Raw genomic sequence first — 20,660 nt, 5'->3', positions numbered from 1 at the left:
CAGCGAAGCTGAGTTTAGACGAAAAGTCACGTAATCGTAACATAAAATTAAGCCCACTTCCACAACAGCGAACGTTCGAAAAACTATTCTGTAATGTCTCTAAACTTACGTTGCTTTTCACCAAAATAGCAACTTATTTTATTGTGCTTGTCGAGGGTGGGGATAAGAGGGTATTACTTAAGTATTTATGTAATAATGTTGTATCGAATCTGTGTTTTATACATGAATATCGTGACACCTAAAACCTGAAAGGGGAAAAAAAATTACGTTCAGAGTTCACTTATGACATTTTGACACAATGATTAATGGAACTGGAGGTTTTATTTGCACGTTTTTGTGCATGTGACACTTTTTTAATATTATCTGATAGCCTATTTCAAAAGCTCAGCCATCAGTAAAACAACAACATGAACTTTTGTACGTTATTTAAATAAGTTTACTAACTGTGATGATTGAAAACAATGGGCTGTTAAACGTTAAATAAACAAAGGTGTGGATAAGCCATTACATCTATATCCAATATATGATTGAAAATTGGGGGCTGTTAAACGTTAAATGAACATCGAAGGTACGGATAAATTATGACAACTTTAGTTTAAGTCATAATTCCCAACATTTGTACTTACAGCACAAGATCAGAGTGATGAATCTCTTCTGAAACAACAAAGATAAAAGATATGGCTTGCCTACCCCTCCTCTAGTGGCACAGCGGCATGTCTGCGGACTCGCATCACTACAAACCGGGTTTCCGTATCCACGATAAGCTGAGCACAGACGATACGTTATGCAGTTTTGTTCTTAATTTCAAACAAACAAAATTTTCTTCCTTTTAACAAAGTACCGTCGAACAGTAGAGGGTATTTCCTACTTTTTTTTAGTGTAAAATAACGAATATTTCGTCAATTCAAGTTCGAGATGTTTGATTTACAAATTACAATGATCAGTTAATTCACATAAAGGTGCACTTGGATCTGTTGATCAAGCCAGTTGATTATAACTTATTACTGCAATGAAAAATATAACTGCTGACAGTTTACAACAGTACTAGATTAATTTTACAATTTATTTCCTGACAGATACGTACTCAAAATAAGTCTTTCTTTCTGTTAACATGTGTTTGTTTTAAAAAGTATTATTCAATCTTTCTAGTCCTACAAGCTCCTGATGAACAAGCCCGTTATTGGATATGGATTAAGGGTAGCTTTCAACCATACTGGTAAGTGTATTTACCTATGTTTTACTTACGTTTTCACAAATTATTATTAGAACAGGTCAATAATCTTGTTCAGTAAATATGCATGTACTCTTCTAAAAATCACATGGCCTGGCATGGCCAAGCGCGTAAGGCGTGCGACTCGTAATCCGAGGGTCGCGGGTTCGCGCCTGCGTCGCGCTAAATATGCTCGCCCTCTCAGCCGTGGGGATGTATAATGTGACGGTCAATCCCACTATTCGTTGGTAAAAGAGTAGCCCAAGAGTTGGCGGTGGGTGGTGATGACTAGCTGCCTTCCCTCTAGTCTTACACTGCTAAATTAGGGACGGCTAGCACAGATAACCCTCGAGTAGCTTTGTGCGAAATTCCAAAACAAACAAACAAACAATCTAAAAATCACAAATAGTTTTATTGGACGCTAGTATTATGTTTATTATAAAACTGTAAACACAGAAACAGTTTTCCTCCTGTAACTGTGTATTCTACAAAATATATAAACAAATTAATATAATGCTAATTACCCTCAGCATAAAAGGTAACATTAAGTGTAATAACCCATTACTAAAACTGGCTTTAGGCTTAAGACCGGGAGTTAAAGGTTACGTATAGAAAACGCAGTTATCGTAAACACACCTGGTAAACACTTGGAAAACGTTTTTTTTTTTTTTCTTTTTATCAACAGGACAATATCCCATTATAGAAATCCTACATGATACATTACGTACACTTGTTTCCTAAGATTTAAGTTACTCGTCAGTATGGTATAAATTTAATCACCTACGTTTACTGATTAAAAATATTTTTGCACAACTTCTCAAAGCAGAAGTTTTAGATCTTTTATTATATCTAGTTTCCATTTCGAGCATTATGTCCTGACATGTGTGACGTAGCTTATAAAAGCTTCTCTTCTTTTTATTTTAAAGTAAATTGTGTTACTTGTTAATTGTTGTAAGCAAGATCGTCTAATTATTAGAAAAAAGAATCTACAAAGGACAACCAGTAGCAAATAACATTGTTCAGTTACTTACAGGTGAAACCCTCTAAAGATCTACCAGTTTGAAAGTTAAGCGGTTTAACTATCGGCAAAGTTTACGAAACGTTCCACAAGGTCTAAATCGTTAAACTACCTATAAATAAAATACACAAAGTACCCTATAGGTTGAAAGTAACATCTCTTAACTAAACGGCAGTAAAATTAAGTAAATACCCATCACGTATCCGGTAATATTGCACCGGCAATAAGAAACTCTTATAACGATGCATTGAGAGCTAATTAAGAACTTCCGGATACACATAGTGACCTGAATAACGTTACTCAAACTTCACTTTATTTCATAATTTGATTGACACAGTCATTCTCATTTTGTCTTCGAAAGTCAACCTTTTGAAAGTGCTCGGGTTATAGAGTATCTTATTTTTGCATTACGTTAATCAATTGAACCTACGTTTTTTCCTAACACCAGTAATTTATAGATATTGAGTACTTCACGAGTATTGTGAAGTTTGTGTGTCTAGTACATCCTTATGATACGTTCCTGCATCTCCCAGGGCTAATAAATGGTATTAAATGTACAAAGACCGTCCGAACTGTAAGAAAACTTTCATAACAACTTGTAAGTACGATTGTCTATTTATCGACAACTAAAATTCACATAGAACCAACCCAATTACAAGTCTAATATTTGACTTTTGTTATATCTTACCTCGTCTGAAAAAGTTTTTGAGTTGTACATTGCTAGATCATTTAACACCATGCTAAGTGTTCTTCGTATTGGAAGAATGAATTAAGTAGGTGAATTCAAGAACATGTGTTCTACTAGTTTTTGTATTAACGAGCTATTGACAATATCTTAGTTTTCAAAAATGTATGTACATATATATTGTTTTGCTATTCTATAAAGCATGATACTCTGTAAAATATAATTGGTTTTACTTTTCACAGAACTGATCTGCGGAAAAATTTCATGAAAATTCTAAGTATAAGTTGCTTTTGATCTTTCTAGTGCAGAGAAATAATACAGATAACACATGTTTATAACACCTGCCATGGAAGCTTTATTTCAAAAAATACAGGTGCACGTGCTTACAGAACTAGTGACGTGTCACATGCTACAGACACCTTCTGTGGATGATGCAAATAATAAGAATTAATAATTCAAAGTTATTTTACGATATAAAATATCGGTATTTTTCAGGGTTGCTGGGGCTTTAGCCACCCCAACCAGTATATCTAACACGCTAGTGACCTACGCGTCTCGACGGCAAAGCCACTCCACTCCCTAATATTATGCGGCTCACCTCAGTCTCCCCACCTGAAAAAGGTTGGCGTCTGACCTGACATTTCTACCATTGTTGAGTACAACCTTGACATTCTAGAATTATTATTTTTTCACCAGTTATCATTTGACAGACTAAACATAATGTTTTCACTCTATTTCCTTGTTTTATCCTCAAGTAAAATACGGTGTATTAGACACGACAAATGTGAATCAAACGTGATAAATGATACTTCTGTAGAAATTACATGAAGTGGTTAAATGTTTATAAAACTTATCGTATGCTGCTCTGTTTAAGTCCGTCAACTATCAAGGCAGAATATTTTATCTAACAATAACCATGAAAAGGTTACGAGTTCTGTACTATCTCTGGTTGAAGATCCTGTATTATGTCATCGCTTACATTTAGTATACCAAGATATCAATAATTATATTTTTTTCTTTTATTGAGATCTGGGTATAAAAAATTGTAATTATTATGTCCTCGAAATAATTATTATTGGGTCAGTGTCCTTTTGTCCTCGCTAACTTGGCGTTTGTGTGTACATTTATTTAGGTAAACAGAAATTTCACTTTTAAATGTTGTATGTTGTAATGTGTCATTCGGTGGTTATAATATTAACCTGAATCATAAAATATTGTCCACTAGTGCCTTAGCACTAGTGTGCAGGTTTATAGCGCTGAAAGTCGGGTTTCGTTACCAGTGGTGGACAGAGTACAAATTACGCATTTTGAAGTTTTACCTTTTAACAACAACCAAAGCAATATAGAATATTTTAGCTTTTAGCTGCCTTCCCTCTAGTCTTACACTGCTAAATTAGGGACGGCTAGCACAGATAGCCCTCGAGTAGCTTTGTCAAATTCCAAAACAAACAAACAAACAAACTGGGCACAAAACATGCTTCGTATGCGGAAGTTCAATGATTAACTCTTGTTTATTTCTTTTCTTGATAAAAACTGTAGAAATTAAATAATTTTAGTACATGCATCATATGCAAAGCACGAATTGATATTATATATGTTTTAATAGACAGATTAAGCTATTATAGGACAACTTTGATAACTATATGTTATTTATGTCCTGGTTAAAACCAGAAGTTGTGATGGCATGTATTTTTGGTCTTTATAGATATTTTAAGCTTTAAGCCCAGGAAACCGGTTTTTTATGGATTTGTGAGCAGTTGTTTGCTGGTGGCCTCTCTTCTTGGACATTTTAAAACACACTTTCTCTGTTTTTATAATGTAGATTATTTATTATGCTTATCATGCAACCTCAATCTCCAATCCGGAATTTTATTGGTGGAAACTAACAATAACTTTTTTGTTTTCAACATACGTGTTAAACACGCGCCTTTTAGCGCCATAAAAAAAACAAAAAACTTTGGAAATCTTTCATCTGTGACGTATGTGGATCGTAAATTAACAAACAGCTTTACATGAAAAAATTTGTAAATCATGCATTGTATCAACAAAACAAATAACTTTTATAAATTTCCTGTCTTGTAGCGACTCGTGACAATCCCTGTTAATGAGATGTCAGCCATTTTGACTCACTAAATATGCTGATTCACACCTAATGTTAAAGATTAAGCTTTAATTGTTTCACTACTTACATACTTCGGCAACCAGTTTAGACCTATTTGTACCTACTACGTAATTTATATTTTATATGTTTAGTGTTTAAATTATTTTCTGCTCAACACTGTGAACCTATATTTACATAGGATTTGAGTGGAATTCTGCGAAGCTGGTATAACTTGAAACCAAGTGGTGAAGGGAATGAGGCATTTAACATTGATTTTTTTTAGAACCATCACTAGATAGCTTAAAAAAAGGCATGATTTATTAACAGTCTTGATGACAGCACTCCTGAAATGAATGGGTATTTTTTTCCTAGAACGGTCTTTATCTTTAAATATCTTTGAGGGCTAAGCCCGCACATCGAGAGTTACAATGGTATATTCGTATTTACTAGGAAATTCGTATTTGTCGTTGACTGTTTGGTGTCATTTAAATTGCTTGCTATTTTATTTCAGCCGTATGGTTGTGGTTTACTATAATTAAACGTGCATTCAATACTTAACTGTGAATAAAATTATTTCTTACTAAGAAAGGTTTAACAGTGATTCTATATTAATAATTAAACAGCCTTGTCAGACAAAATAGGACTATTGAAAGACATATTTATTCCTACATCTATGGTCTTTTGTATTCAGTGGTATGACCTGTGGGAACTAATTATATTGCATGTCAAGTAGAGTAGATCTCTGTCAAGTGGTATTTTCTGTTGTTCACTTGGTTACTTTTTATTTATAATCAAATAATTCAAATTATTCACTGGAATATTTGCTAATTATTTAATAAGAATTTATTATAATAGCCTACCTAATATTAACAGTGATCTGACGAAAGCAGACATATCAATTAAAATTCCAACAGTTTCACAATTAACATTCTGGTTTGTACTGATTTTTAGAAAATTTGCAACATCTGAATAAATATAATTAAATAATAACACGGATATTAAAAACTCGGATGTTTTAGTTATTATAAGATGTGCCACCACGTCCAAATAATGTTCTTCATTTCTTCATTTCTTAACGCAGTTAGGTGGTTAGAAACTATGATACTACATGATGTAAATCGTTTTTCATCTATTGTATCTTGATTTAGTTTAATGATAATCGCAAAAAGAATTATCTTGGACAGATCGTATCAGTGAAATACAGTAACAGGTAATGTGAAGACGTGACTATGACTGGATTATTTTTTTTATTTTTTACACCTTACAGCATAAAACGTAAAAGTTTACTAATCTTATTTCATGAACTCCATCTTATTATTACTTAAATTTAATAACTTCTTCATATGTTAACACCATGTAGCGAGAGCTGCGTATCCATAGCCAAAGAAATGGTTTTGAGAAGAAGAAATGAATTATTGTGTAAACATTGTGAAATGATATTGGATTGTTATAATTTTATGATAATTATGAGTTATTTATAAGACTCCAGAGTGAAACGCCATTGAGAACTACGAGGCAGAAATGAGCCGGAAAACTGCTAATCACTACCTTAAATCAGCTACTGTATCTTGTTGCATCGCCATCTAGTGACAAGTTAGGACGAAATCATGGTGGATTACATCAGTAACCTCATCGACAACATGCTACGTTGCCTTGCGGAGGTTGTTAGAATATTAGAATATTTCGTCATTAAATGTATTTTGGTAAAGTTTGGTTGTAATAGGTGGAATGCTGAATTACACATTTTTACACTAAACGTTAGGATTATACATATTTTGACTTCATATAATATTAAACGTAATAGTTTGTTTCAAACTAAAATAATGCACCTCCTTAGTGGCACAGCAGTATTTCTATAGGAGTATAATACTGCAATCTGGTTTCGATACTCGTTGTGGACAGAACACAGGCAACTCATTGTGTAGTTTTGCACCTACAAGCAAACAAAACTAAAATGCATTACTAGTTGTCAAGTTTCAATACACTTAATAAAGGATAATTTTCTTCATAAAGTCAATCATCCGCTGATACAGCGGTAATTTATATATATATATATACTTAACTGTTTCAAAAATGTAAACACGACTTATTGCTTTTTCAATCTAAAACATTTCCGTTATTATTAAGAGTAAACTCTCGATCGTTTTATAGTGTCAATGTAGGTAAACATAATTTCATCATGAGATTTTTAATCTGTTCTTCAAAACTATACTATTATACACACTCGATGAAGAACTGATCTGAGTATTACCCTTCGATTTGTACATATATAATTAAAGTATATTTTTGTAATGTACATCGTATTCTTCGGTAATTTCTAAAGTGTTATTTCTACACTTTCATATTATGATCATTGATAAATGTTTTTGTAGCTTCGTATTGTAATAAATTGAAATAAATCCGAATAAATTTTTTTTTCTGAAATATTATTATGATAGTTAAAAACTAATTTTGTAGAGTGTTTGCTCAATATTAAAGGGTTATGTATCTATATGTTTACGTTTTATGTGCGTTATAAAGTAATTTTTATTTTGTATGAGGAGGCACTATTAAATAGGATTACAACCGGTATTCTATGTTGAAAATACGTGTTAACTTGTTAAAATAATTTTTAATAGATTTTATTTTTGCAAATTATACCATGATAATTTCTAAAGGGTATTTTTTGTGTGCCTGTAACCTGTGTACATATCCTTCCCCGGAACTTGTTTCTTCAACACAACGTTAAGGCACTAAAATCCGCAACTGGTTCTCACCATTATTTATTATTTCCGTGGTTTGAAAGTTTAAAGCTATGAACGTCTATGGCGATCAGCCCGGCATAACCAGGTGGTTAAGGCACTCGACTGGTAATCCGAGGGTCGCGTGTTCGAGTCACCGTCACACCAAACATGCTCGCCCTTTCAACTGTGGGGGCGTATAATGTTCGGTCAATCCCACTATTCGTTAATAAAAGAGTAGCCCAAGAGTTAGATTCCTTCCCTTTAGTCTTACACTGCTAAATTAGGGACGACTAGCGCAGATAGTCCTCGTGTAGCTTTGCGCGAAATTAAAAAAAAAACAACAAACAAACTATAATGGCCTGAACTTAAAAGGAAAAAAATGATTGTTGTATGTGAAACAGAAACATATCCGATGTCCTCTATTTCTTCTTCTTCTTTTATTAAAAAAATAATTTTGTGTTTACCAAATGTTTCAACGTTTTAAACATTCCCGGGCATTTGGTTTACATGATGTACTTATAGGTTACTGATGACTGACTTTGAAAGGAAGTGATTAATGCTTTCTTTTCTAGCATCTATTGATCGGTCATTTGGTGATTTAAGAATACTTAGTAAAGGCGATGTTTTCCATTTTTTTATTTATGACATGACCAAACAACATGAGGACAAACGCACTCTTGGAACGTTGACTATATTATAAGATGTATTTAGCTCTTTAATTATCTCGGTATTAATCAGACTTTTGCCAATTACAGATTTCATTCCACTTAAATAGAAGTGTTATTTTACATCTCGTGTGCACATTTGACTAATTTGGTTTGTCTTTTGCGAAATGAATAAATAATATTTGTTAGTTTAAATTTTCAAATCGTGTTCGGTTTCTTTCCATACATCAGTCAGGCAGGAAAGAACTTTAACTCCGTATTACATATCCTGATGTACCTATGATTAATGGTCTGACATATGGCTTGGTGACAAAGCGCTCAATTCGCAATCTGAGGGTCGCGGATTCGAATCCCTGTCACACAATGCTTGTCTATTCAGTTGTAGGGACGTTATAAAGTGTGATGTTAGCAAAACGGTAACCCAATGGTTGATGACCGGTGCTGTTAACTAACTGCCTTCTCTCTAGTCTGTTATTGCTCAATTAGGGACAATTTGGGAGAAATTCAAAACAAACCTATACTTAGAACTGGTTCCACTCTTCCCGGTTCAACATGTCGTCAAAAAGCAATAAAAGACTTTTAAGGGACCTTATAAAGATATCCTGCTTTTCTAAAACTTCTAACAAAACATTGGTTACTTATAGTGAAACATTTAAATTTCCCTGAATTTATATGCATACTTTAATAATTATTGATTTATTCTCATATGTTATGAAATTGTAATAGCTATAAAACTTTCCTTTTAGATATGTTCTCTTTTAAAGATGATAAAGACAATGGTGAGCATGAAAATAATATGTTTAAATGAGTCAAAAGTTTAATTATGTAAGTATTATATGGGCAGCAAAGTTTGAAAACAGAATAAAGGCACCTTAGTACAAATGAGATAAACTTCAAATTTGACACCATTAAGATTAAAACACAGAAATGACTATTTGTTTATAGATATACAATAGATGAAGTATATTAGAGTTTAAAAATTATACTTTTATTACGAAATGAACACAAAGAAGAACACATTTATCTATACGTAAAGGAACAAAACACGTAATTAAAATGCTAATATACGAGTTTAAAGTACAAGTTTCAGTCGGAGGAACTTCTCTGGTGGGACAGTGGTAGGTTTCCAGACTTATAAAGTTAACATCTGAGGTTCGATTCCCTGTGGTGGACACAGCAGATAGCCCAGTGTGGCTTTGTTCTATTAAAAATAGTCGAAGAATTGGAGGAATACGTGCAAGTTTTTGGAACTCAATAGTCATTTGTGAACAGGCTTTTTTATGGTTACAATTTTCTATTATAACAGTTTTTATGATTTTAAAGAAGAATAATTTTCTATAATTTTTCTAAATTTTTTTAAAACGTCTTATGTTTTATGCTTGCTCTTTTTTATGTAACTTATGTAACGTTAAATTTTAAATTTTGTCTATTTTAATGTGCCTTTATCTTTTCGTTCACTTCACATAGCTCATTTGTCACAACTTTTTAGTTCACATCTAAATATTTTTACCCCTATATTTGCATTAACCGCTAAAATCTTAGCCGTTTTTTTTTTTTTATTTAGTTTACCTTAAGACTCTCCTGGTGAGTTTACCAGTAAGTTTAAGAAGTTACAATGTAAAAAACGGGGTTTGATTCCCGTAGTGAATAGAGTGCAGAAATGTCATTTTGTATTTTCACAGTAGAAATACAACAAAATAGTTTCGTAAATAATATACGTCACTTGTGTGTACGTGCGCATGTCAAAAATTTTAGCGAGTCAGTATGAAACTTTCTCACGACTCATATTACGATATATATGTGTTCCGAAACGAGAACGTCATTTTGCCAGAGGTTGATGACGTTGCGAAACTCGGCATCTGCTGCAGATTTTACGTCACAAGTAGATGTGTGCAACAGCTAATACAGAACGACACTGCGCATATTTAAGCTTGTAACACTCGAGGAAGGTCGTGTACAATGACACTGTGAACGTGGTAATTAGAATTGTGAAAAATAAGGAGTGTAACCTGAAAAGTTTGCCTTGTATCTTAAATTTATACTTAATACGTTTTTAGTGAAAATCTTGAAAGAGATACAAGACGCTTTTGTGTACCTACTACAGTAATTACAGGTAAGAGCAGAGCCATATTTGGCATTACGTTATAGGTGACGCCATTTGGACTATTATAAACTTAAAACATTTCTCGTAAGTTACTTTACTCATTGGTTACAAATATAGGTAACATATTTTTGTAACAGGTGTACATTTTTACATCAGAGTCATTAATAATTAATTAGAAAATTAAGTATCAAGATATATTTTCACATATTTTGATCTGATTAATGTATTGGTTATGGAAGAGTTAAAGTATAAATATTTATAGGTTGCTATAGAGATGCAACACTAGTATTGATTTACTATTATTGAACTGAATTGGAAAAAGAAATAAAAATATAGAAATATCTTGCCTGTTATTCAGAAAATATACTTAGCACGCACGATGACTTCCTATTTGTGTATTTTAAGTTATTTCGGTACAGTCTGTGTTAGAATAATCATCATATTATCGTCTGTCATTATTTATCGTACATTGTTTTTAAATATTTGAATTCCTAAGTATCCTGTTATCGTTTCCAAATGTTTTCATAACAAAATTACACATTTTATGATTTGGTGTTTTTGTGTATTATATCTATAAGCACTGTTTCAAGGACATTTAATGTATAATTATCAGAATTTTATGTTTCGCACTGAGAGGAGAAAATACCCATAGTTTTCATTTGTTATCTTCTTGGATATGATGTGTTTATGAGGAAATAGTTTTTAAAGACGTAGTAATACTATTTTAGTGTTGCGGATCAAACACATTTTTCATACAAAATTAGACTCAGTATTAGTATTTGTAATGTGAAAGGAACAAATATTGACAATTTCAGTTATCAATTAGAAGTTCTAAGTTGTTGTTAATCCAAGCATATCTACCAAACGACAATTCCTGATTTTCTGAAAAATAAACTTGAATAGTTAAAGCACGAAATGGATGAAATGAGTTTTAAGTATTCATAATAACAAGTAACCTTTGTGTGTTTGTGTATAAAACAGGCATATGACAAGTGAATAATTATGGTCGGTTAATAGGAAGTCTTAATGACGTAATTCATGTGACTTCCTTAATTTGTGTACATAGTTACGCCACATTCAAGGGACAGGAAAATTCTTGTCAATTTTCTTCCTTACTTAGAAATTTAGCTGCTGCGTTTCATGATGAAAAACTATTTGTGTGGTAGGTAATGAAGTTTCAATACTGCGTGAGTGTTACAGGTTCAACTGTGTTTCAGCTGAATGGGTAACTTTATTGGTCAAATCATGTCTCTGTTGGCTGGAGAGTTCTTTTTATTAATTGTTATTTTAAGGTTTTTATCGAAGTATTGTCTAAACAAAAAGTCTTGTCAAAACAGAGTAAAAATTCAGTTATATTTGCTTTCACTTCAATATTAATTTATTTTTGAAAAGTGCTTAAAGATAACAATATTTCCACGTGAAGCTGCAATATCCGGGGTCGTCTTAACTATGAAAGATGATGGTTTGTAGTCTGCAGTATTCTGGTAGTCATGAAATGTGTTTTTACCAGCTGATATGGCTAACTTTATGGTTAGTATTGCAGTAGAACAGTACTAACAAATATGTATATGGTATGTGAATTGTACTTTCTTAACTAGTTGAAGGTCTTAATATGAACTGAAATGTTAGTATGTGTTAAAGTAGTCAGTGTTGTGGGTTATATTTTTGTCTTGTAAAGTAGAAGATTTGATATATTAATAACGTTTGTTTTGAGCAGTTCTTTATCTATTGAGCTGTTATTACAGCTTCTAACATATAGTTAATGACTGGCATCATGTATCGTCAAGGAAATCCCAGTCTTGATCGGTTACGTCAAGCCCGTGTTGCTTGTGTGGTTGAAACGTGCTCTGGTGACATCGAGTCCAGATATCATAAAACAGGTGCAGCGTGGGCGACACAAGCCACCTATTGGGTAATCAGTTGATTCTGTGCCACAGGAGATTTAAATGGATATAACATTTCATGCCATTTGCAGCCCCCTTCCTTGTAGCTCAACGTTAACTCTGAGGATTTATAACTCTAAAGAACGGGAGTTCAATATCTGTGTTGGACACACAGATGGTCCTTTGAGTAGTTTTTCATTTAACAACAAACAAACAAAGCGAATCCGTGTTGTGTTACAAAATCACTCCTTTCATTGGCCCGACATGGCCGGGTGGTAAGGGCGTTCACTTCACAATATGAGGGTCGCGAGTTCGAATCCCTCTCCCACCAAACATGTTTGCCTTTTCAACGTGGGGGGAGGCGTTATAAAGGGATTATTCGTTGGTAAACGAGTAACCTAGGAGTTGGCAGTGGGTTGTGATGACTGGTTGCCTTTTCTTTAGTTTTGCATTGCTAAGTTAGGGATGGCTATCGCAAATGGCCCTTATGTAGCTTTACGCGAACTTCAAACCAAACCAAACTATTTACAGTTTCCTTAGCATTTGTTCCTCCACTTGTACCACCACGTCAGGGTTCCTGTGTTTGTCAATAACTGCAACTATTCGTTTCGTGCTGAAAGATATCTTACGCATACGTATTTGATTTTTTTTTTTATAGAATGAGCTTCACACTCTCCGTGTCCAGACTTTGGTTACATCCTAAACAGAGCTGAGGATGTTCAGATCAGGGCTAAATCACTTCTGCTTCACATGCTTCGTGTGCTACTTCCGTCAGAGCCAATCATGCTAATTGATTTTCCCTCGCCTTTGTAAACCCACTACAGAAATAAACAGTATCAGGTTTCTGTTTCAATCACACGAAGAAAGACATGGATGTCTGTGTAACATATAGGTCGGACGGAGGGAGCCTTTTCTATTATAAACATGTCTACAAAGGCCTTCAGTCTGGGAAGTTAATGCTATTGAAGTCTTTAGGAACGAACCAATATACGTCTCCCAGTCTGGACGTACTTAGAATATCTTCCACTTGGATCGCTATTTCTATACACACGTGTTGCTTTAGATCATGTTGGTAAGGCTCAGCGTCCTAGATTATCATGTTTAAATTCAATAATGTCTTTCGCGTGAAGTTAAATGAAGTGTTTGTGTTACGTTACTACCTACTTTAGTTGATGTACTCTGGACAGTTGCTTAAAATTGTTTACACTGTTAAATTTAATTTCGTGGCCTAGTATTGCACTTTATCTGATTATTTGATGCAAAGTTTATTACTTACGTCATTACAGAGACATTTATTAAATACTTTGACTTATCCAGGAGCATAACTTATGGGTGATGGTTTTTGGGGTGGTGTTCACCTTATTTTGCTCAACAAGTATGGCTTCTCTCTTGTAAGTAGGTACTGTGTTCTGCTTAGTAAAAACGAGGAAAAGACAACTGACAAATCATTGGGTACCAACCTGATGAATTTCAAATAACTTTAAATTTAGATTATCTATTTATTCAACTGAATAAAGAAAGCTTATTGAACTTCAAGTAGCTATTCAAGTGGATTATCTGTTGTGTCCACTTGGACGTTTTCATTCTGAGACTTGCCTTCAGTGAATAATGGAACCAAATCAGAGAACTTCACTAAGAATGTAAAACCTAGGCCTAACATTGTGATATATAATTAATGGTACTAAATTGGGTATTGTAAGCATGTTTTGTTTTGACTAACACAAAACCTGGGCCTAACATTGTGACATAATTAAATAAAACGAGTAGGAGTTTATTGAAACGCCCTAAGTTAATTTCTTGCGACACGTGCGTAATTCGGGGAAATCCAGTACATGTATACACATAGAAATATAGTACCAAACAGGTTTTCAACGAGGTACATACGTTTCGCTGAATAACTGACTCATGAAACTTAACACCGTTTTACATTAATAAATGTAATATCATATACTTATGTTTTTATTTATCAGAATTTCCGTGAATTTTTCGGTATAAAATTAGGGGGAAAATCCGAGTACAGTTGTTTAGGGGGTTAAAAAACATGCGTTGTTATAGAAATAATGTTTACTTGCAGCATTATTTCCTTTAAAAAAAAAAAAAAAAGGAGGGCGTACTTGTTCCAAATGCGCTTAGCTGTTCACATTTATATTAAATATTCAACCAGTCACTTTTAGTCTCGGTCAGTTTTAATAAGTAGTAGACGAGAAACGGTTTTATTACACACTGTACTAGGAGAACGAATAACACACCAAATCCAGGTTTTATATCGCTTACAAATGGAAAATAATTAATAAAAACCTGGGGGAGGGTGAACTGTTAATACAGCTTCGTGATAACACTGACAATGCTGTCTTACATTACTCGACTTATTACATATGGTATATGCTATTGAAGAGAGTGTACATAGGATACGTTATTCAAACAATGCACTATGTATTAATGTATACCTTGGTTGTCAGGTGTATTGTTGTAAAACTAAAAAAATTCGTGAGTCAAATGTATGAAATTAACCAAAGATATTAAATTTTATCCAAAGCTTTTTATTTCACTTGTACTCTGAAATGCAATTTGTTTGCACTGTACGACACTTGCCTAGAAACTGTGAAATAAACCTCATTTTGATTATGTAATATAAACTTCTTAATGTGTAGAATTATACACGGACTTTAGTCTGGAGCTAAAATGCTTTTATTTGTAAACTTTTAGCCCTCTTACCGGATACTTCATTGGGTAACAATGTACTAAACCCATAATACATTGCTGTCCGAGGAAGGCTTCGGTGAGAGTATTTTTGACGTAGAGAAAAATCTGTATTTAATTTTATATATATATTAATTTACCTACGTTGTTAGACTTAAGCAGCAACCATAAACATTGTAATGGTGCGTAAGTGCGTATTATAATATAGCTAACAAAAACAAAAGGTACATTTGTTTAACGTAGTAACATCCACGTACTTCCTCATGCAGTTATCTTGTTAATTTCGTGTAGCAACACTGGAATAAAACTAGCCAAATTTACAGGTATAAATACATACCATAAATGAATAAATGCATAAGTATATGAAGAATTAATAAGTTTTTTTTATATCTCAAGTATTACAGTACATTTTATGTTTATATATAAAGTATTCTAATATGTATGTAAAAACTTGCATTGTTCGAACATTAAAGCTACTAGACATAGCGCCTAATTTTAGTTGTGAGGACAATATAAACAAAACAGTTGAGAACAGTTGTTGTAGGTGGTGAGTAATGTTAACTAGTTATCCTCTTATTAATAAGCTGATCTGAGTTAGAGATGGCTGGTCTCTAATCTGACTTTTCAACCCATGTTTTACATAATTGTAGTTACGATTCTAAGTACCAACTTCAATTTAAAGTAAACTAATTTCTGGCACGTTTCCGCGGTTTTTAAGTATTACGGTCATAGTTATAATTTTTGAAACCCTGCTTTATCGGGGGTCACAAGTTGCGTTCCAGTTATTCCTCTTTCTTTGTTAAACAAAGATGACAGAATAACGATTTTTAGTTATTTGGTTTCTTAATTAAAAGGAGAGTTTTAATTTTGTTGTAGGTTTTTCTCGACATTCAGCTCGCAACACAAAGATGCCCTGCCCTTTTGTTGCCCGTTTACCAGCGTCTTTCCTCCGGAACTATGGAGGATCTCTTGTGAAAACGTACATAGAATATTGTCCATTTATGGCTCGTTTCGTGTCCACTGTGTCTAGTGCACCTGCTGGAGATGTACCAGGTAAGAACAAGATTTGATAAGGTAATTGTATATATGTGATTCAAACAAAATCAGTTGATTGACAGTGGCAAAGTGTGTTGTTTTTTTTTTCTTGTTCTGAGCTTGCTAGATTTTTGAGTTGAAATACTTAGTATAAAGTATATTAGATTAAACATGCACTTCTTCGCTTGTACGCCTTATAAAAGTAGTTTTAAGGTTTTTCACTATACGTTTAAACAAGGTCATGTTTGAAATAATCGAACCTGCTTCTTTGGGAAATGCGAAAGGTCACAAAGTTAATGGCTAGTAACACCACAGTTAATTATCTATCTTAAGCAGTATCCTTAAATACCAAGGTTTGGACTTGTACTCTCAGCAGTATGTTCTGGATAAATAGCCGTGACCTCAAAGTTATAAAGATGCCAAGGCTAATATGGTGCATATAGCTTACGTTGATTCGACGTTGAAACGACTACAAGGAAGCTGAGTTTTTACGCAAATGAAAAAAAAAAGAAAAATCTGCCCAACTTGTTTCAGGTATTTTATTTGTGTGTATTCAGGATGTGGTAACAAAACCGATTAAAAATCTATATTTTATGGTTTCTTTTTTTTTCTTTTTTTTTAACCTCGATATTACAAGTTTTTTTCCTCCAATTTTGAAATAATATATTTTACTTCCTTATCTTCCAAGGTAGAATTTATATAAGATGAGAAATGTCATATTTCTGGTACACACACACACACACACACACACACACACACATGCATCTATCCAAAATTAAGCAAATTAAATGATGTGCTGTAGTGCGTATTTTGTGTTAGATATTCACAACTGTTTTCAATTAAGTTTAATACAAGAGTTATGAATTAGTTAGTTATATAGCGAGAGTGTTAAATTTAGTTACTTATAGAAGCGATAGTTTATCGCAGGTTTGTTTAGTTAACTGTTTACGAACAGTGCATTGTACAGTTCAGTCGTTGTAAATTGGTGATTGTTCTATTGTTGCGTCATGTCACTGGAACTTTCTAAGTTTTTCGCGCTGTTTGTGTTAAGTATTATTGCATCATAATAGCTCATAATATGTGGAACATGTAGGCCTCAGTTGGGCTATATATGAGTCAAAATAGATGCATCTGGACTGCGTGTTTGTGAGTTTAGCCATAAAGAGCGTATAGTGACGATTTCTAAAGTGTAATTATAACAGATTGTATTTCAATAACAGAGTAAGGTAGAATACTTTGTCTTCTCAATTGTGTTTTAAAGTAATTAAACTAGCCCGTGTGGATTTTGACGAAAAAAAGACAATTATTTGAAATTCTGGATATACTTGTGGTAAATAACAGTTATTATAGAGATTTTAAAATTATCATAGATTGTATTGTAATAGTAGTGTAGAGAAGAATAGTTCGTCTTACCAAAGTGTATTCTAAAGTATCTGAACCAGTGTATATGAAATTTTACGAAAAAGAGAATATAATTTAAACAGTTTTATACAGTTCTGATAACCAACAATGTAAAGAACATTTGTATATACGCTTGACTTATTTTAATATATTATTATGTTTCTTTATTGTCAAAATTTATCACTAACAAGTCACAGACACCTATTGTAAAGAATTCGGCCCTTACGTAATCCTGATATTGTGCTTTAAAATATTTATCAATAACTTATGCTATCGTGTTTTAATGCTCTATTGTGTGTTGGTCTCTCTCTCTCTCTTTCTCACTAGATGAATTCAGAACTTAAATACATTTTTAAACTTCTGGAAGGTGTTTTTAAAAAAAATTCGAAAAGTATATCTATACATTTTAAACATTTTCACATGAAGTTTATTTTCTTTAAAGTTTTGAGCCATTTTTGATAAAATTATTCATACTAACTTGAATGCATTATGCTCGATAATGAAGCTAATTAAACTATTATTTTTAGAAAGAAAAAGCTAAACAAAGGTAAGTATTATTACCTTTATTTTTATTTGAGGTTAACCACTTAAATCTATCTCTTCGTATTATAGTTGTCTTAAAAGACAAACTCGAGACAGTTTCCCAATCTGTTGTTTACGTAATAGCTGTTCATAGGGCTTTTATTAAACTTTAGTGGGATAGCAACGTGTTTTTACAGATGACAGTAGTCGGTAATCTAACAAATTTATACTTGCTTTTATCCAGGTAATTTCAATTCTCTTAAATTTTATCAAGTTTTCGAATCAGTAAAATGCTTTCATGGAAACAAAAAAAAAACAATTGCAATTGATCTTACGTAATATTAAGAAGTACAGTTTTTTATATTTTCCATTTGTGTTTTAAATTTAGCTCAACAGAAAGGATGCCCCTTTCTGGACGCCGTCAAGCCCACCTTAAAAGTTGCTAGTCCAGAAACTGAGGACGACATCATTGATGTGGCAGCTGATAAATCCAGTGGTAAGCAAGTGACTGAAGAACTATTATTTTGTAAACTAGTAGGGCTCGTTTCAGTAATTATGGAAGTGTTGTATCTCAAATTACACGGAGATCTGACTCTTTGCGAACCAACATAGGTATAATTAATTAAAGGACAACGTTCTTGATTTACTCAGTTAATGCAATAAAGTACATTGCACTAAGTGCAAGTGTAGGAAAATATCTTGCTCCTACTCCCAAAAAAAACAAACACACAGTCGAAGTCATTATAAAAAGTACTAGAGATTTTGGTCAACCCTGTTTATCACGTACAGTGTAAAATAATAATAAGTTTCAGTGTATGCTGGATGAAGAACCATGAACATCCTACCGATAGAGGTAGACCTTTCCATTCAACTTGATCATTCCTACTCTGATTTATTTCTAATCAGAAAGACAGATAAAAAAAAAATAATCGATTGCTTTTGAAAACAGTTCATTTTTATGGCATCAGTCTTGATTATACAATAAGCGATCTTCAACAATTATACGTTTTCTGCAAATATTAGTTTTTGTTTCCACGTACAAAGTTTAATCATATTTCAACCTGATTTTTTCTAACTATTATACTTTACAATATAGATCTAATTAAATAATTTAATCAACGTTTCTCCCTTTTTACTTACCTTTCTTAATTACTGTTTGTTGTCCTCATCTTACTTGCAGTTTATTTGAATAACAAACTTTTTTCAGTTATGTATTTTTCCCTACCACCTTCACGATATATTTATTTCGAGGTCCGGCATGGCCAGGTGGGTTAAGGCGTTTGATTCGTAATCTGAGGGTCGCGAATTCGAATCCCTGTTGCACCTAACATGCCCCCCTTTTCAGCCGTGGGGGCGTTATAATGTGACGGTCAGTCGTACTATTCGTTGATAAAAGGAGTAGCCCAAGAGTTGGCGGTGGGTGGTGATGACTAGCTGCCTTCCCTCTACTCTTACACCGCTAAATTAGGGACGGCTAGCGCAGATAGTCCTCGTGTAGTTTTGCGTGAAATTCAAAATAAACTGATAAACTAAATTCTTCGTTTTGCATGCTCCTTTTCGTGTCTAATCCCTTTTCTCCAAATACAAATGGTCATAGTCACGCCTGCATCATTCCCTTTTGAAAAAGCCCGGCATAGCCAGGTGGTTAGGGCACTCAACTCGTAATCCTATGGTCACGGGTTCGAATCCCTGTCACACCAAACATGCTCGCCCTTTCAGCCGTGGGAGCGTTATAATGTGACGGTAAATCCCACTATTCGATGGTAAAAGTAGCTCAAGAGTTGGCGGTGGGTGGTGATGACTAGCTGCCTTCCCTCTAGTCTTATATGCGCGAAATTCAAACCAAACCTTTCGAGAAAAACAGCAAACAATTCTCTGTTGTCAGATTTGGTTGCTATGTATATCCGTGACGTCAGTGAAGATCAATTAAGTCGTTCACACTTCCTTCTTATCCCCAGTTTCTTGCCAGACGAACGATCACATTCGATAGGTTGTCGTGTAGCTAAGTGCATGTATCTTGACCTAGTTTTATATATTTTCCAAAAATCACTCGCCCTACATATAATTGAAATTTTTTAGTGAACTGTGTATTCAAGAAAATAAGAATTTTGTTTAATTGACACTGTACAATTGATTGATGCTGTCTTATATGTTGAAACAAAAAAAAAGGTTTTTCTGTAATTTTTACAGCATTATTCACTTACATTTGAGGGATTTATGCGCTACAGAATATTACAAGAAAGACAGTGAAATAGCCTGTTAAGTACAGACTCAATTATAAATATAGGCCTTGATGCAGAAAATAGGTCAGCCGTTACTGTTACCTTCAGATGTAAACATATAAAAAAAGTTTCTTTATTTGTACTTTCTGGCTGAGCTACCATACAGGTGGCCTACTTATTTGACGAGCATAGCCTGCTCCAAATAAATGCTAATTTATTATTCTATCGAACAATCGCTTAAAAAGTGTTTTTATTTTATCGCTGTTTAAATTTTCTGTTGAATTAGATTGTTTTGATACGTAAATCCATTTCGAGACTGTTAAGAATAGTTTTGAAGTGGAAGTGAGGGGTAGATAAAAGTACGTTCAATGCACATATTCTGTACATCCAT

The 20,660-nt window shown here is 33.4% G+C and overlaps 1 protein-coding gene across 3 annotated transcripts in view; it reads left to right on the top strand.

Moving 5' to 3' along the window:
• Alas (5-aminolevulinate synthase) overlaps positions 1-20,660 on the top strand; it is a 37,477-nt gene that overhangs the window by 4,918 nt on the left and 11,899 nt on the right. For 2 of the 3 annotated variants that reach the window (XM_076457072.1, XM_076457073.1), the window contains exons 2-4: positions 1,150-1,216; positions 15,966-16,142; positions 18,436-18,543. In XM_076457072.1, coding sequence (XP_076313187.1) covers positions 1,150-1,216; positions 15,966-16,142; positions 18,436-18,543 — 352 coding nt within the window. Of the gene's footprint in view, positions 1-1,149; positions 1,217-10,226; positions 10,516-15,965; positions 16,143-18,435; positions 18,544-20,660 lie in introns of those variants that run through there. The other variant, XM_076457074.1, reaches the window with a different exon arrangement.

The sequence above is a fragment of the Tachypleus tridentatus genome, chromosome 9 (genome assembly GCF_004210375.1).
Source record: "Tachypleus tridentatus isolate NWPU-2018 chromosome 9, ASM421037v1, whole genome shotgun sequence".
In the NCBI taxonomy this organism is placed as follows: domain Eukaryota; kingdom Metazoa; phylum Arthropoda; class Merostomata; order Xiphosura; family Limulidae; genus Tachypleus; species Tachypleus tridentatus.
The sequence above is the reverse complement of the archived record's forward strand: the minus strand, read 5'-3'. Positions and strand labels throughout refer to the sequence as shown.